General features: G+C 35.8%; 1 protein-coding gene across 6 annotated transcripts in view; it reads left to right on the plus strand.

Moving 5' to 3' along the window:
* The window catches only part of VTI1A (vesicle transport through interaction with t-SNAREs 1A), a 382,025-nt gene that overhangs the window by 80,438 nt on the left and 285,185 nt on the right, over nucleotides 1-16,402 (plus strand). For 3 of the 6 annotated variants that reach the window (XM_040254974.1, XM_040254975.1, XM_040254972.1), the window contains exons 5-6: nucleotides 5,066-5,086; nucleotides 9,855-9,939. In XM_040254974.1, coding sequence (XP_040110908.1) covers nucleotides 5,066-5,086; nucleotides 9,855-9,939 — 106 coding nt within the window. The remainder of the gene's footprint in view (nucleotides 1-5,065; nucleotides 5,087-9,854; nucleotides 9,940-16,402) is intronic. The other 3 variants (XM_040254977.1, XM_040254976.1, XM_040254973.1) reach the window with 1 other exon arrangement.

Here is a 16,402-nt window from a genome sequence, read left to right on the forward strand (position 1 = left end):
TCAAACATAAAAGCATGATGTGATAAAGGAGTTTTACTCATAATAGATTAAATAATGTGAGGATGAGAGCAAAAATTTTTTTCCTATTTTAAGTGAGATTTAGATTGCTCATACCTCTTCAGTGAATTAATCATAGTTTTATTTTCTATCTTTACTGCAAAAAAAGCACTATCTTAAAAAAAAAAAGTGAATCTCCATGTCAGTTCTTTAAAGAGTTCTTTAAACAATCCTTTACCTCATTTGAAACTACTGCCTAATATAGAGGAAATAGAAGAGAAGAGGGTGTTTCTGTCTAACTCAAACTCCTTTATTGCAATGGATGCTGTAGTACTGTGACAGGGATCTTTTTTTTTTTAAAGCATGTTCTCTTCTCTTAATGGACATTTTATGTGCCTAGAACATTTGCCTTACGAACATATAAGGAGGACTTTTTTTTTTAACGCCTAAAGAAAAATATTCCACAAAAATAGATTGAGTTCATATTTTCTGAATTTTTCAAATTATATTCCTGTCACTATAAAGTGATAACTCAGAGATTTCCCCTGGACTTGTATAAATCAAGCTTACAAATTCTGAAAGTGCTTGGAGAGCCTGAAGTTTAGTTGTAAAGAGCTGTCACTTCAATAAATAGAATGTGATGAATTATAGTCATGAGACTGTGGAACTGTTAGATTATTACTTATGTGAACTTTTTGGTCTAAAATTTGAATCAGATCTGAAAGTTCAAAGAGACGACATGTAACTTTTAGGATATTTTGTTACCAAAGTAGCACAATTTCCATATCATAATGAAGCCTTTATGTTTTGTTTTGAGGCTCTTTGTCATAATATAGGAATTAAAATCCCTAAAACTATATAACACATCCTTAACTTGGAATGGTCACTTGAGAATAACTATTCTGCCACAGTATTCATTCAGACTATGAAATCAAAACAGAAACTTTAAAGGAAGAAAAGATTTGGCTTTTCATTTTAATTTTTGTAGCTCAGTTGCTGAGAAGACAGCTTTTTCTGGCTAGGATCACCTCGTCAGTAAATTAGAGAAGCTCACCTAGTAAATTAGAGAAGAAAATATTTTCTGCACACAGATATGTTTATTTTCAGCCTAATTATTGAGAAATTGATTTTTCAGAACTTTGTGGCCATGTCGTAGTTATGGTAAATTTTTAACAATACAGGGAAAACTGAGAGGTTGAAAAATGAAACCAAAGGTGGCAAGATTTGTTTAACTAAAATTGGGAAATCTCAGTTTTTTTAAAGTATAGGTCAGAAAAAAGGATAAATAATAGCAAAGGTTGTAAATAGACAAATGAACTAAGTGCTGTCTGTTTAGTTATTTTCAATGCAATATCCACATCTTCCCTATAGGGACTTCTTTGTAGATTTAGACAAATATGAATACCTTCGTTCTTATTTTTCAGTCTGCCAGTTTATAATGCATTTTTTAGGCATCTCAAACTTGGCCGTTATGATCTTCCAATTAACTATACAGCATATTAATTTACTCTTATATATGTAAACATTTTGCCATGATTAGAATTGTTATAATTTCAAAAATTAAGAATTTTCAAATGCATTTTTAATATTCTCCATGCGTACACATTTTTATTAATTTTAAATTAATTACTTTGTATAAATTCACTTCTATTACATCCATTTCATTCAATCAAGTATAGCTCATCCTTGATTTACAGAGAAGAGGCAAAATTACTTATTTGGCACATTCAAATGTTGGGTCTTTCCATGAACTGTTAGTTGTCTTGGGCATTATCATTCTGTTCTTTTAACAAATCAAATTTTCCATTGCATATGACAGCATCTTAATATTTTCAAAGAGCTTGTTCTTGAAATGTAGTGATGCTATATTTAGAGTGGAAACTTTAATAATTGTTAACTCGATTTAGTTTCATGAAAACGATTCTTTAGGAAAGGAAAAAAAAAATTCATACAGAATTAAATCCCCTTCACAGTAGAGTATGATAATGGGACAAATGTTCCAAGCTCTACTTCTGAAACCTAATAGTGTCTCAGTTTCCATATGCAAAATTATATTGATCAGTGAATAAACCTGAGTAAATGAAATTTGAGTAAGTCCCAGATAGAAGGTTCAAAAAATATATATAAAGAGTAGGGTATGTCTAAACGTGAGGAAATTTTTGTGGTAAAGCAATATTCAGCAGATATGATTTGCTTAATTTTTTTAATGTGATGTTCTCTTAAGTTCTGATTTGGGCTTGCTGTGCATAAAGTGTGTCAAACTTCAGCTACAGACCAGGGGGTGAAGTTGGTCAATTTAATTCCCCAAGATCTAAAGAAGGTCGGTATCATTTCATATAGTCCTGGCAGAGCAGATCATTACCAGGCACAAATCTGTTCGTTACGTGCTGAGGGTTTATAGCAAAATAAATAGACTGTCATCATAAGTTCAGAAAATTGTGTGTTCGACCCACGATAATGTGTAAAGGGCGTTTAATAGAGTTCAGCATTTATTCGTTATCTGTATGCGGACAGAGACGGCAGTCGCGTTATCAGCTTAAAAAAAAAAAAATTCGGTAGTTCTGGTGGTCACGTGATGCCCCTCACACACACACACACACACACACACACACACACACACACACACACACTGGCGCGCGCGCGAACCCTCACATGCTCTGCAGTGCAGTTTTGATTTCAGTCACAGCAGAAGGCTTAACCACCAGAGATTCCACTGGTTCAAACCAGCGTAAACCAGATTTTTTCAGCCCACAAAGGAACAGATTACCTCTTGTATCAAATTCTGCAGGGAGGGGGGAGGGGGCAGAAATCTTTGTTTCAAAAAAAGATGTTGATTATCATAACTCAACATGGTGGCATGGAACACTTTCATGTCGCCTATGACGGAGCTGGAAACTCGATAAAATGCGAATCGAAAAAATACGAAATCAGTACTTTCAGCCTAGTCTAAGCATTGTTAATTTTCAAAAACAGGCCATCTTTTGTTTACTTGAGTGAAAACTCTCAGAGTAACTAAAAAAAAAAAAAAGAAGGAAAAAAAGATAAAGATTAAAACCCCTCCCATTACCTAGCTTAGCTACAAATCCGGTGTAAAGCTTGGATGCAGCCATGCAGCACAAACAAGATAGAACGTTTTTTGTTTGGAACCTATTGAAAAAACAAATGGGTAGCATTTTTAAACACTCATTGATTATGGCAGGGTGGCATGCCCACATGGTCTCCATTGCTGAAGAGTAGTTTTAAACTTTGGCCCTTTAAGTATCATAGTCAACTGAAGAATGGTGCCCCCAGAAAGAAAAAAGAAAAAAAAAAGATGTGCGATCAATCCCAGATCAGCTTTTTCTGAGAATTAATGTTTGCCCTTTTTCCTCCCATGATGTTCCGATAGCAAAGAGAAAGATTCCCATATATGATAGACCAGGTATTTTAGTTTAGAATTTTACTTCTTTGAGGGAAGCATTGTAACTTTTCCCGTGAAATGATGAGATGATTGACTTATACACTCAGTGGTTGCTGAGATGATTGTATTAATCACAAGTAATAACTTCATATGTATTTTTGAAAGCTAGAAAAAGTTTCTTTTTCACTAAATGCAGTGTGAGACCTTATGTAATAGATTCTGTACCCTTTTTCTAAGATTCATAACTGGTTTGAAATCTCATTCTTTTGTACTTGAGATACTTTTCAAATAACAAATGAAATAACAGGCTAAGCTGGAATGCATATGGTTTTCCTTGAATTGGAGACAAAAATAGCTTTAAGCTTTGAGAAATCTGGGCTTTAGTAAACATGATACTTTTAGAAAGACTTATAGTGAGCAGTTCATGGCACGTTTCTCCCAAAGCAATAGTTTAATTTATTGGCCTGCTTATGTCAAGTGTTATAACAGATGTTACAGATATTTGGATGCTTAAAAATTATCAGTTGTAGACCTGAATTGCTGAGGATGCAAGTTTCAGACCTAGAATATGGTTTATAGTCTCATACAACATTGGTTTCGTTTCTATTCATTGTAGAAACTGGAAAACACCTCAACTCTCCATTATTTGTGGGTTAGAATACAATACTATCACATACACACAGGGAACCAGACATATGGTTATATCCATTTTCTAGTTTCTAAAGAGTAAAACAACTTGTTTTATCTGTAAAATTTAAGACAATTAAATATTCTACAGAGAAGAATCAAAATGTTATCACAAGAGAGTTTACTAACAGGTAAAGAGTGGCTTGAGGTTTGACTTTGGTGAAAACAAATTGCAGTACAGTTGAAGTTAGAGAGTTCACTGCTTTGAAATGACCTGGTTTACAAGATGAAGAAACTGATAAATGAAGAAACTTCAAAAATTAAAATTAGAACACCTTATGATTACAGTAGCCTCTTCAGCAAAACGAAACCTTGGAAATCAACTCTGATATACAGAGTATTGCTAAGAATGGTGAAATATTTTCTGATTTTATGTCCTAAATATTATCTCTCCTGGCATGCTTTATTCCCAATTAAAATAATCTTACTTCCAAAGGTGATCCTGTTACTAGAATGGGTACAAGTATGACATTAACATACCAGTTTGTTGTTTTAAAATACTTACTGGGACAAAAGCATGAGCTATTAATCATTTTCATTTGGAGGTAAAAATCTGAAAGCAGTTGTCAAGATTCAAAATAGAGAAACATCCTGAAAACTTGTATATACAAAACCTCTTCAGTGGTACATTCTTAGAAGAGAGGAACAGTAAACTTGTTTTCTTTCTTTATAATATAGACTTCTATGAAGTCGTTCCCCTTTATTTCATGATGGTGTCTTAGATGTACTTTAAAAGAGAATTTCACACTATTCTCTTTGTTTAATGTGACAGTGTGAGAAAGTGATCTTTATTCGTTCAAAAAACTCTGCATGTAGTCTATGTTTAGGTTCTTTTAATGTGTTTGTCTGTGATTTTTAAATGCTAAACATGTAAACAGATAAATTGTCAATGTTAATTCTGTATCCTGTCACACAACTGATCTTTCTTTCCTGCCATTTCTTTCCTTTTTATCTTTTTTTTTTTTTGCATTCATGTTGCAGTTGATAAAATTACGTGAAGAGGTGAGTACTTCCTAGCTTGCTTCTTTTTTTTTTTAATTCTGCTTTTCCCTATAAAATTGAGTATCTAAATCTGAAGGAAAAACGGTGGGTTCATTTTTCCAGGAAAATCTGCGCATATTAAAAGCATTGATTATATTGCTAGAAATGTTCTCTGCTATCTTTAAAAAAAAAAACCAAGCACACCCTAATCATGCTTATCACAGTTATCATTGTTGTTTTCTAGCTTTGGAAGAAAATTCATATTTTAAAGACCAAAAAAAGGGAGGAAAAAGAAAGGAATAGCTTGAAGCTATACCCAAGTGTAGTTTTCATGTAGACCGACTTCAGTTTTGCTTTGTTTGCATTGGTTTCTCAAAGAAGTCAACAGGATTATTTTTTTTTCTGACATTCTGAATTTACTGAAAACTGTTTTTAAACTAACTCCTTTCCTTCAACCAAAATTCTTAGTTCAACATTAGATACCATGAGCCTATTATCCTTTTGGGGAAACACACGTATGTTATACATACTCTACTAGTCTATGTACACAGATACCTAAGAATAGCCAAGCCTCTCCTCATTGTTAAACACTTTCTTTTTTGTAGGAAATAGCACCCAAGTGAGTTCTTATTTTTCTGAGTTTGCTAGCCTGCCTCATAATACAGCTCCAGACTTTTTTTTTGGTGGCCCAGCAAATGTTTATAACAATGTTGATAATTTTATCCCTGTACGCATGAGGGATGCCAAATGATTCTAAATATTTTTTAAAATTATCAAATATGCGCTGCTACTCTTCAGAAATAGTCGTTTTTACTTAGTGAGATTGAATTTAGTTACTTTTACATTAGGACATAAAATAATGACCTGTATTACAATTTAAAAATTGTCTAATTGCTTATAATAAGCAGAGTACTATGAATTATTTTCAACTTTAGGTTGGCCGTGTTGTTTGAGATTTTTCCTGGAAGTTTTTTTTTTTTAATTGATATGTCATCATTCTCTAGGTGATAGGAATGCTAATTTAGACGTTTGTAGAGAGTGGTTTTCAACAAGTCTTCTGATTTAAGATGCATTTATGATGTCTTCTCAGTAAAAGTAATAATGATATATAAAATGAAGGATGAAAATACACAAAACCCTCACCCTCCAACCTTTTTGTGTTTTTTTAAATCTTCCTTGCATGGAAGCAGATGTATATATTAAATGAATATTATAAATCATAGTTTTGACGTATAAGATTATTCTTGAGGTGAGTGATATGTCAACATTATTCTTCTGCAAGACAGTCTTCGTGTATGTATTTGCATATGCTCAGGCTTAGGTGAAGAATTTGAATTTTCAAATATTAATGCAACCAACTATAGACTATGAAGAAACGACATGAAGCTCTTGGCCTTGAATTTAGCAATGAATATAATTAATAAACCCTTGTGCCTTAGTACCATCAGCATCGTTGACAGATTTAGTTTTAAGCTGAATTGTGTGGACTTAGAAATCTTAATTCTGTAAGCTGAAAACATCACATCTGCATTTCTTTTAAAATATGTTTCATCATCATTTTATGGCTTTTAATTCCTTTGCTGTGCCTATAGCAACAGTTTTATCAGTTATGCTTCTGGAATGCATGTTACCAACACTATAACCCGAAATGGAATTGTACTTGGAAGAATTAGATCACTCAACTAACAGAATAATATACTCTGAAATATTCTCTTAACAGTCTTTGATATATATGCAGCATTGATATTTATAGAATAGGTTACAGTGATGACACTATTGGTATATGGTCTGCTTCAAAGTCATTGTTTCTCAGGCAGGATGCTCAGAGTAATTAAACACCGATTTCCTCCTTATATCTATCCTAAGAAGACAAACACTCCTCTGCTTCAAAATAGAATGTTTCATACTATTTGGAAACAAAGTATGCCCCATCCAGTCCTCAAGATGCTCTTTTGGGGGGCTCTCTTTTTGGGATCCGTCCTGGAAAGAGAGCATGCTTGGAATCGGGCTGAAAATGCACAGGGCGCTGAACCGGTGTTGGCTGTGCCGAGCTCTCTGTTTGAATCCTGCGTCTCCAGCTCTCCACGTTGCACAGCTCCTCACACAAGTTGAGCTGTGTCTGAAGCTCCAGCACAGCTTCACTTACCTGCTTTGAAAAGGGCTGAGAAGAGGCTGAGAGAATGAGTTTGGGATGCAGTGTGGGGGCAAGTTGAAAGCATCAGCTGCTACTGTACTGTATTTCCTTTCATTTTCAGAGACCAGGGCAATGTACAACTAAGGGAACAATGTAAATAGCACAGCTGTTACAAGAACTTGATTTTAGCTTGACTTAAGTGAAGAGGTTCCAAAATACAAAGTGAGGTCCTGCTGGAAAGCTGCTGGTAAACTGATAGTCCTCTTGTGTGCAGATTTGATCTGATAAAATTGAACTGTCCTGCAGAAGAGTTACTGACATTATTTAGGAATAGACTCTTTTTTTTTTTTAATAAAAAAGTTCTCTTAGCAGTTTTGCTTTCTATTACAAAGCCATATACTGGATAAGCTAATTTGGCTCCCATTCATGGAATCTCAGAAATCATTCTATGTTTAAATACTTTGTTTCCTACGTTTTTATTATTGTATAATTAAACTCTCCATTTTCAGTATTGAACTTTGATTTCTCTAAATCTGCAGTAGCTAAATATTTTAGTTTAGGGATTTCACCCAATATGAAAATGAACCAAAATCTTTGATCTAAATTCTTGATTAAAATTCACATTTATTCCTGATGCCACAATGCTGATATCTTTCTAGAGAATCACCGATTTAAAAAATCAAGTCCTTTGTTAAGTTGGAAAACAATATTCAAAGAAGGGAAGAGCAATTCCCCCTCCCAAAACCTTCATGTAGTGAAAATTAGGAATAAGAAAGCTTTTCTTATTCCTAATTTTTGACAAGCTGAGTAGTGTTAAATTTATTTAAAAATAGTCATTAATGCCAAACACATAAAACTCCCCTTGCTTTTCCTTTTCTCAATTACAGACTTTACTGATTTTACATTTTTATGATATATGCTTTTCTTCCTCCCTTTTATTTATTTAGTGCTTTTTTTTTTTTTTTGGCAGAGGGAGGGGCAGTTTTTCTCTTAATTTCTCCACTGTGTAGTAGACGACTCTATTAATTACTATAGACTGTTGTTGCAGCTTTCCTGACCTTCACATCAGGTCCTATCTCTCTGTTCTAAATGCATTGTTTTAATGATTCTTCCCCCCACTCTCCCCAGCACTCCCCCAAAAAAATTTTTTTCAAGGAAAGCTTTGATGTGGCTTTAGCTGCCTCCAACGTCTGGCCGCATCTCAGATGTGTCACCTATGCCGGGAGGGAATAAGGAAATCACGTTTTGAATGGTAATGATAACATACTAATCACTTCCTTTCTTTGAAGATGGAAGCGAGATATTCTGTCAGCATCCCTGGCTGCTAGAGCTTGGAGGCACTGGTCTAGGTGTATTAGCTTAAGTGTGCATGTCAATACAGCTTGCATCTCCAAGATCCATGGGGGCTCATTAGAGCAAGGTGGATCGTTTCGCTCGACAGCCACTCAGATAATATGTGTGGCACCTCCTTTTTTTTTATTATTAGAAAGCATTTCTTCGATTTTAAATGACATCTGTCAACAACACAAACTTGGAGTTATGGTTGCATTTTTTTCTTTCTTTTTGACCAGATACCAAAACTGATTTGAGGGAGTAAAGCACTAATTCATACAAATACATGCATGCACGTACACATACCCAAATATATAGTTACACATATTTTGGTATTTTAAAGTATCCAGACATACATGCATCAGTATACACATATGGACACATACACACACACACACACACACACACACACTCCCAAGGGCATGCACATATTGCTATCCATTCACAGCCATGATTAGCTTATAAATGTATTTGTCAGTCTGAATATGATCTAGTGTATGATTGTTATGCTTAAAAAGATCAGCCTCAATGTAGAAAAGAAAGTTTAGAAGCTGAGGATTTGGGGAAAATCTTCTAATTTCCTCTATCAGACAGAATATAAAATAATGTATATTATTATTATCATTTTAGTTCTTAGTCTAAAACACTGTTGGAAATTCGCTTTCAGTATAGTGCCATATATCTGCGAATAAATCCACAATTTTGTACATCTGTGTGCATAGGGGAACATGTGTCTCTTGTTTCTTAGTGGTTGCCCTGAGTGGTCTTAGAACTAGAATTGCTGTTTACTATTCTGTTTTAGTAGCATATGTTGTTCTATGTGGCATCTTGCTGCACATCAAAAATTAAAGGACATTCTTTAAGAATAAAATTTTCGTTTAAAAATTCTTTAGGAAGCAAAGGAACTAGTGAGTTATTTTTTTCTCATGATTGCATTTTATAAAAAATAAATACAAAATAGGGATCATCGATCCATGCAAATAACTCATAAAGCTACTTCTGCTGCAACAGGAAAGATCCAGTTGGTTCTGGTCTTCGTATATTTCTCAGTGTTTTGGAGTAAGATTCACTGTGGCCACGTACAACGTGAGTCTGACTTCTAAAACAAAACAAAAACTGGTGGTCCATACAGAATTGACTGATTGAAAATCGGTTCATTGTAGTGGTTTGTATAAAGGAAGATTTGCTAAAAATTATCTATAATGGATTGTGATCCGCCCTCCCCCCAAAATGTTAGGGCATACAACGGCATTATTTTTTTTAAGGCAAAAAAAAAGAACATTATAGACGGTCGTCTGATTTTTTTCCCTTTTTCTTTTTCAGAGGGCACATCTGCTCGATAACACAGAGAGGCTGGAAAGGTCATCTCGGAGACTAGAGGCTGGATACCAAATAGCAGTGGAAACCGGTAAGAATTCTGAGAGTGAGCAAATTGTCTTGCTTATGCACAGCAGTCTTCACAACACATGACATTTCAGGGAAACTTCAAAGGAGTAGCAGAGACAGCAGCCCGAGATGTGGTTTACATATTGGGGAGACAATTGGGAGCTTATTTGCGCTTATCTTTTTTCAAGTTAAAAGGCATGACATCTACTGAAAACAGTTCCTGAGGTTTAAAAGTATACATCTGAAAAGAGATGGAATACTTTGTCTAAATTCTACATTTGTCTTAATATGCGGTTACATGTTGTCAGTTTACCCACCCGCAATGATTGCTAGCACACAGTGCTGTCTCCAGTTGTTTGCTCCTTTGCGATTATTCACATATGTAAAAATTAGCATTTTAATCAGTCTAAATGATGTGAACTAGGGGCAAAGAAGTACCAACACCAAGTTTACTGTACTTGTTTGTCCTGGTGGAAATGATTAGGAAGTCATTAGGAAATAATTCTTAATGGCCCTGTTTTGTTTTCATTGTTGTTTCAAATCATGAGCAGAGCCTATAATCAGATATGGAGAAAAAGAAAGTCATGATAATGGTACTATAAGTGTTAGTTAATACTGTCCAAACTTTTGGTTTAAATTAACACTAGTTATTAATTTCAGAAAACACAGCCCTAATTTGGCTTCTAGGATGAGTTTACTTATAATAGACATGCTTTTACATTATTGTTTCACGTAATGACTGTTTATTTTTACCTACTAAGTAAATATCCATTAACCTCTTTATACTTAGCAATCTCTTATTATTCAGCTATTTTGCAAAGTATAGATTATATAGGACCTATTTTATGTATTTTTGGGTAGCTCTTGCCCAGTATATGAACAACAAAAATAGGTGGTTGACAACATTTCCATGAATTTTTTTTTTAAGTTTAGTGTTACAAAAAAAATACTCATTTTGTAAAAGCAAGTATAATGAAGATGATTCCAAATGATCTCTTTTATGAATGGCCAGTGTTCTCCCTTGCCCCTAATTCATGGCTGTGTTATATTGGCTTACTTACGTGATGCATTCTAAGAAATCAGATAGAATGAACACAAACGACATTGGCATTGTAGTAATGGTGAGAAAACTGAAGAAAACCATCAACCCTCCCAGATTTTTGAATAGTATGGGCGGCCCTTCTTTCTGAGGTTACTGATAGATTGGCTCTCTGCCCTGACTGGAATAAAAGCCAGTTTTGGTTTATTCTTTTAGTCCTTGGGCTTACTTTAAGAAGTGACTCGACTGTCTGCAAAGAATGGTAATAATGAGAAGTGCCCTGAACATGCGGTCAAAGGGCCAGCCTTGGGTTCAAGCTCTTGTTTGTGTGACCTTAAGCAAGTCATGGGCTTCCCAGGTGGCTCAGTGGCAGAGAATCTGCCTGCCAAGGCAGGAGAGCCAGGGGATGTGATTACAATTCCTGGGTTGGGAAGATCTCCTAGAGGAGGAAATGGTGACCCCAACTGGTATTCTTGCTTGAAAAATCCCATGGACAGAGGAGCCTGGCGCAGTACAGTCCATGGTTGCAAAGGGTCATACACGACTGAGCAGCTAAGCACAAGCAAATCACATAACCTCTCTGAGTCTGTTTCTTCTTCAATAAAAGGGAAATTATATTGCCTGTCTCAGAATATTCCTAAGAAATGATGGCATAAGTTAAAATGTGTTATACACCATAAAACACTATATAAATATATTATTAGTAATGTGTGGTCATTTGATGATATATAGGCATTTACCTTTCATAGAAAAAAGTTATTTGATCAAAATTTGTATTAAAGGGGTTTCTAAAAAGGAGAATGTGTCACTATACCTGTTGAACATTAAAGGACCTTCTTTGTCAAAGCATCCTATTGGTGAGCATCTTTCCAGACGGGACTGGGTTGGGTTGGGGATGTTCTTGCTGTGACACTGATCACAGGGCTTGATTTGGCTGATTGGACTGCCTTTTCTCTCCCACAACACCTTTCATGTAGCTCCCTCCCAAAGCTGAAGAATGTTATCAAAGAAGTCATAGATACTGAAGGGTCATGCATTGATCAAGGTTATAAGATTAAAATTTGACAGTTAACTCCTTTTGGTGAGTGCTGTAACATTAAAATATCAATATAGCCACCATGGAAAATGCCACTTTAAGATTGTCCTGCAAACCAACCTCAGTGCCCTTGGATTTTTTAGTAGAATACAGTGGTAAATTAACTGTTTGTGTCTCTCTGTGTGTGTGTGTAAAGGTTGCTTAGTTGTATCTACTCTTTGTGACTCCCATGGACTGTAGCCCACCAGGCTCCTCTGTCCATGGTATTCTCCAGGCAAGAATACTGGAATGGGTAGCCAATTCCCTACTCCAGGACTGCCTGACCCAGATTCTTTGTTGTCTGAGGGTCCCCTGCATTATAGGCAGATTCCTTATTGTCTGAGCCACCAGGGAAGTCCCAAATTAACTATAAACTTTTATAAAAGTAGACATTTACATGTTATATAATATATATATAAACTTGGGAACTTCTTACAGACTGTAAAACCAAGTCTAGGAGGAGGGATAAGGGTGGGCTTTGTGGAGTTATACACATATGTGGCACACACCTAGACAGAAGTCATTATGATAATTCATTTCCTTGGATGAATGTGAAAGTGGATGAAGAAATGAGAAAGGAGGCACAAAACATTTTTCCTGCCCTTCTTACTGTCTTGTGGGAAGTGGGGAAAGTAATTATGGTGGTTTCCATGTTGCTTCTACATTTGTTGCTTCACTGCCAACCTTCAGCTTGGTCATGTCCAGTCAGTCAGCAGCTCCGTGTTTTGATTGTTTTGTAAATTTACTATGCTGACCATTTTGTTACAGTATGAGTTGAAGAATAGTGCCTTTCAAAAGTGAAAACTTTTAGCACTTACTGGTTTCTTCTTCTAAAAGACTGTGAAATGCAACAAGGCATAGTTATGAAAGAGCTATGATGACTTTAAAACAGTACAAAAGAGCTTAGTGATCTGCAAGTATTGGTCTGAGAATTGGTCCTAGACCACAAGAGTTTTCATCAGTCCACAGTAAAATGGGGGGGGGGAGTAAAAATTAGTGATTTTCTTACAAACAAATGTTATTAAAGAACTACATATTTTCTCAGATCATGTTTTTCCTATTTGGGGTGATAAAATAAAGGATAGTTTTATGATGTGATAGAAATAGGTAGAAGTCATATATATCTATATATATGGTTTTTTTTTTTCTCTACCTGGAAAATGAACAAAATTGGCAACTCCATTGGGCCCTTTGAAATGTTTTTAGAATCAAGGTTAGGATTCTTTAGCAACTGAGCTATCAGGGAAGCCCTGCTTAGTCACAACATCTAGGAATTATTGTCTAATGTACTGTATTGGAAAAAGTGACAACAATCCCATTCGCTCGCCCCGTTGTTAATCAGCTGTGTGACTTTGAAGAATTCTTAGCTTCTCTGTACATGTTCTTTTACTTGCCAAATGGAAGCCTGATATCAGATTCGATATATCCTATATGTATATCTTATATTCCATAAGGTGATTATAAAGTTGAAATGAGGTCATATATATGTTCAAGTGCTTAGAAAGCAAATGGGGCTCTGGAAAAGTCATCATTTTTATGTTATCATCAGCATAAGTGGTTATCTCTGAAAATTGTTGGCAGAAGATTTCAGCAAAAATCTATAAACTTTTCTTGAAAACCTTTATTGGCAAATATCATTTTAAAAGTTTTTTTTTATTATATATATGTGTGTGTGTGGAATAGAATAGAAAGCATATTATTTTGACCTCTAGCAACTTCCTAGTAAATGATAAAATCCATCTCCTAAAATTCTTGAGTCATTTGTGACATTTTTAAAAGTTATTTTGTCAAATTGGCAGTTACTATTGCTTTAATAATAGCTTCTGAACAGAGGACTCATGTCCTGAATGTACTTGGTCTGAGCAAAAGTACATGATTATATCTAAGTGCCATTTACACCTTGATATTTATTGAGTTTAGTTTCTTTCACGGCTTTCTTTCTATTTGAGAAAATTGGTGAGGTTACAAGTTATTTGAACAGAAATGAAAGAGAAGAAGAAATGAAGAGACAGAGGAAATGAGAGAGAGGAGAGAATGTATGACCCTGAACTAAAGAGCGGATGCTTGGACATCTCAAGCTCAGACTGACATCAACAGGGACAATTATCAGATTCATTAGAAAACTTCCTCAGGAGTGACTGTCACAGACCAAACACTCTGGTGGTTGTATGAGCCATTGGCATGATCCAGTTTAACATTTCTTATAAGTTCTTACCCCAGAATCTGAATAAAAAGTGGCTCTTCCTTTTTTCATCTACTATTAATAGTTAAGAATGACTCTTAGTTATGAAGATACCTATTTTATTTGAGGTCAGGGCATTAGTATTTAAAACTATAGGTCACCTGCCATTAATGGTGAAATTATGATTATTTTTTCTTTAAATTAAATTAAATACCCTAGAATTACAATAGACACACAACTAATGGAAGCTGTAGAATTAAGAAATAGGCTGAAAGAGAAATTATACAAGGGCAGAAATGCAAGGTTCACTCTCTTCTTTCAATATGTAAACACATAGTTTAACACATTTTCCCAGCCTGTACCCTAAATGGCAGTGCATCTCTGGAACCAGGTGTACTCTTCATATCTTTGAAGACTGATCTGCACCATTTACCAGCCTTGCTCCTGCCGTCCAGTACCCAAGCCTAAAGGTCTGCACCCCTTCTCTCAGTAGACACTTCAAGCCACCTGGCTCTGATGTCGCATTTGGTCAGTGATCTCTCTATAACAGGATGCTGTTCTTCCAGCCTTCCTGCTATGAAGGTGGTCCATCCTTCCCCAAGGGCCCTGCAGGTTCCCCTCCCTGGACTAGTAACTGGGCATATGTAGAAATAATACATTTGTTCATTGAACACTCAATATGAGCCACATGCTTTTCTCAGTACTGTGTATTTATTAGCTCTTTAATCATTACCACAACTCTCTGCAGTAAATAGAGTTTCCTCACTTTACAGATGAGGAAACAAGATCCAGAGAGATTAAGTTATTTGCCCACACTTATTAATCAAGTTAGGAAACAGTACCACCAGACTATCTGATTCCATGTCTTCACCAGTAAACCACACTGAAAAATGAATGGGTCCCACAGACCTAAATTTTCAGCGTGACCTACTGTGGTCAGAATATGTCCTGTTCTCACATCTGTTAAGTTCCTTTTTACATAATCCATTCAAAACCTTAACTACTGAGCACTGTGTGGTACGTGCTTGGACACAGTCGTAAATAAGACTGCCGGTGGTCCCGTTCTTGGGTCGTTAGACAGGAAGGCGCAGCGAACAGGATGAAACAGACATTTTAAAAATTAATAACTAAATGGACAAGATCATTTCTGATGGTGGCAAAGTGAAAAGCAGGGTATGAAAGAATAGCTAGTGAAGTCTGTCTTAGGTTAGCTAGTCATGAAAGACCTCCCAGAAAAGTGCCTTCTTGGCTGAGTCTTGGACTGCACAAAGATGCCGCCAGCAAGCAGATTTGGAGCCAGTGATCCCAAGAAGACAATGTCAGCACAATGGCTCTGCAATGAGAAGGTGTTTGAGATATTCAGGCAACAGTAAGAAGAGTAGTATGGCTGGAGCAAAGTGAGCATTGGGTGTGGCACACAATTAAGTTAGAGCCACATAGGGTGCAGATTCTTTGGGGCCCCAAGGCCTGGAAAGGTGTCTGAATTTGCCTCATAGAGTGTGATGCCATTGGAGAGCTCTCAGCGGGCAAATGGCCTGATCTGAATTAGACAGGACAAGGATTGTAAGGGTGCAGTGGCAGGGGAATGGATACAAGGAGGCATTTCAGAGGCATATTATAATAATCCAAAATTTGGCCCTTTTACTAGTTTAAATGAATGGAGAGATGGTGAAGATGCAGGAGAAATTGTAAGCGTTATTAAAGGGCATTCAGGAGCAAAGAGCTTGGAAATTGTCATTTATTTCCAGATTCTTCCTTAAGGATATCCCCCAAACAAATGGGAACTTACTAGCCCGTGTACCTGGTAGGGCTTTACACAATGCCAGTCCAACAGACTGGTGGTAATGGATACTTGTGATTATAAGTCTGAACCTAAAACCAAGTTTATGATAATATTTTATCTGAGGAATAAATATTATGGTACCTATTTTCTAGAGTTTGTAAGAGGCATAAAGAAAAATAATGTAGAGAGGTTTTGTGAATTGCCTCACAAAAGTGTGCTTTTTTATTTTCCTAGAAATCTTCAGTTCAGGTAGGTTTTGAGTATAAACATATGTCATCACTTTGCTTCATTTTGTGTCAGTCTAACGAGGAAATGGGTTTGTTTCAAAAGAGGGCCTTGGGACTGGCAGCATCAATATCCTCTGGGTGTTAGTTGAGGATGTAGCATCTTGAGTCCCCTCAGATCT

Source organism: Oryx dammah, unplaced genomic scaffold (assembly GCF_014754425.2).
Source record: "Oryx dammah isolate SB20612 unplaced genomic scaffold, SCBI_Odam_1.1 HiC_scaffold_14, whole genome shotgun sequence".
Taxonomy (NCBI): Eukaryota; Metazoa; Chordata; class Mammalia; order Artiodactyla; family Bovidae; genus Oryx; species Oryx dammah.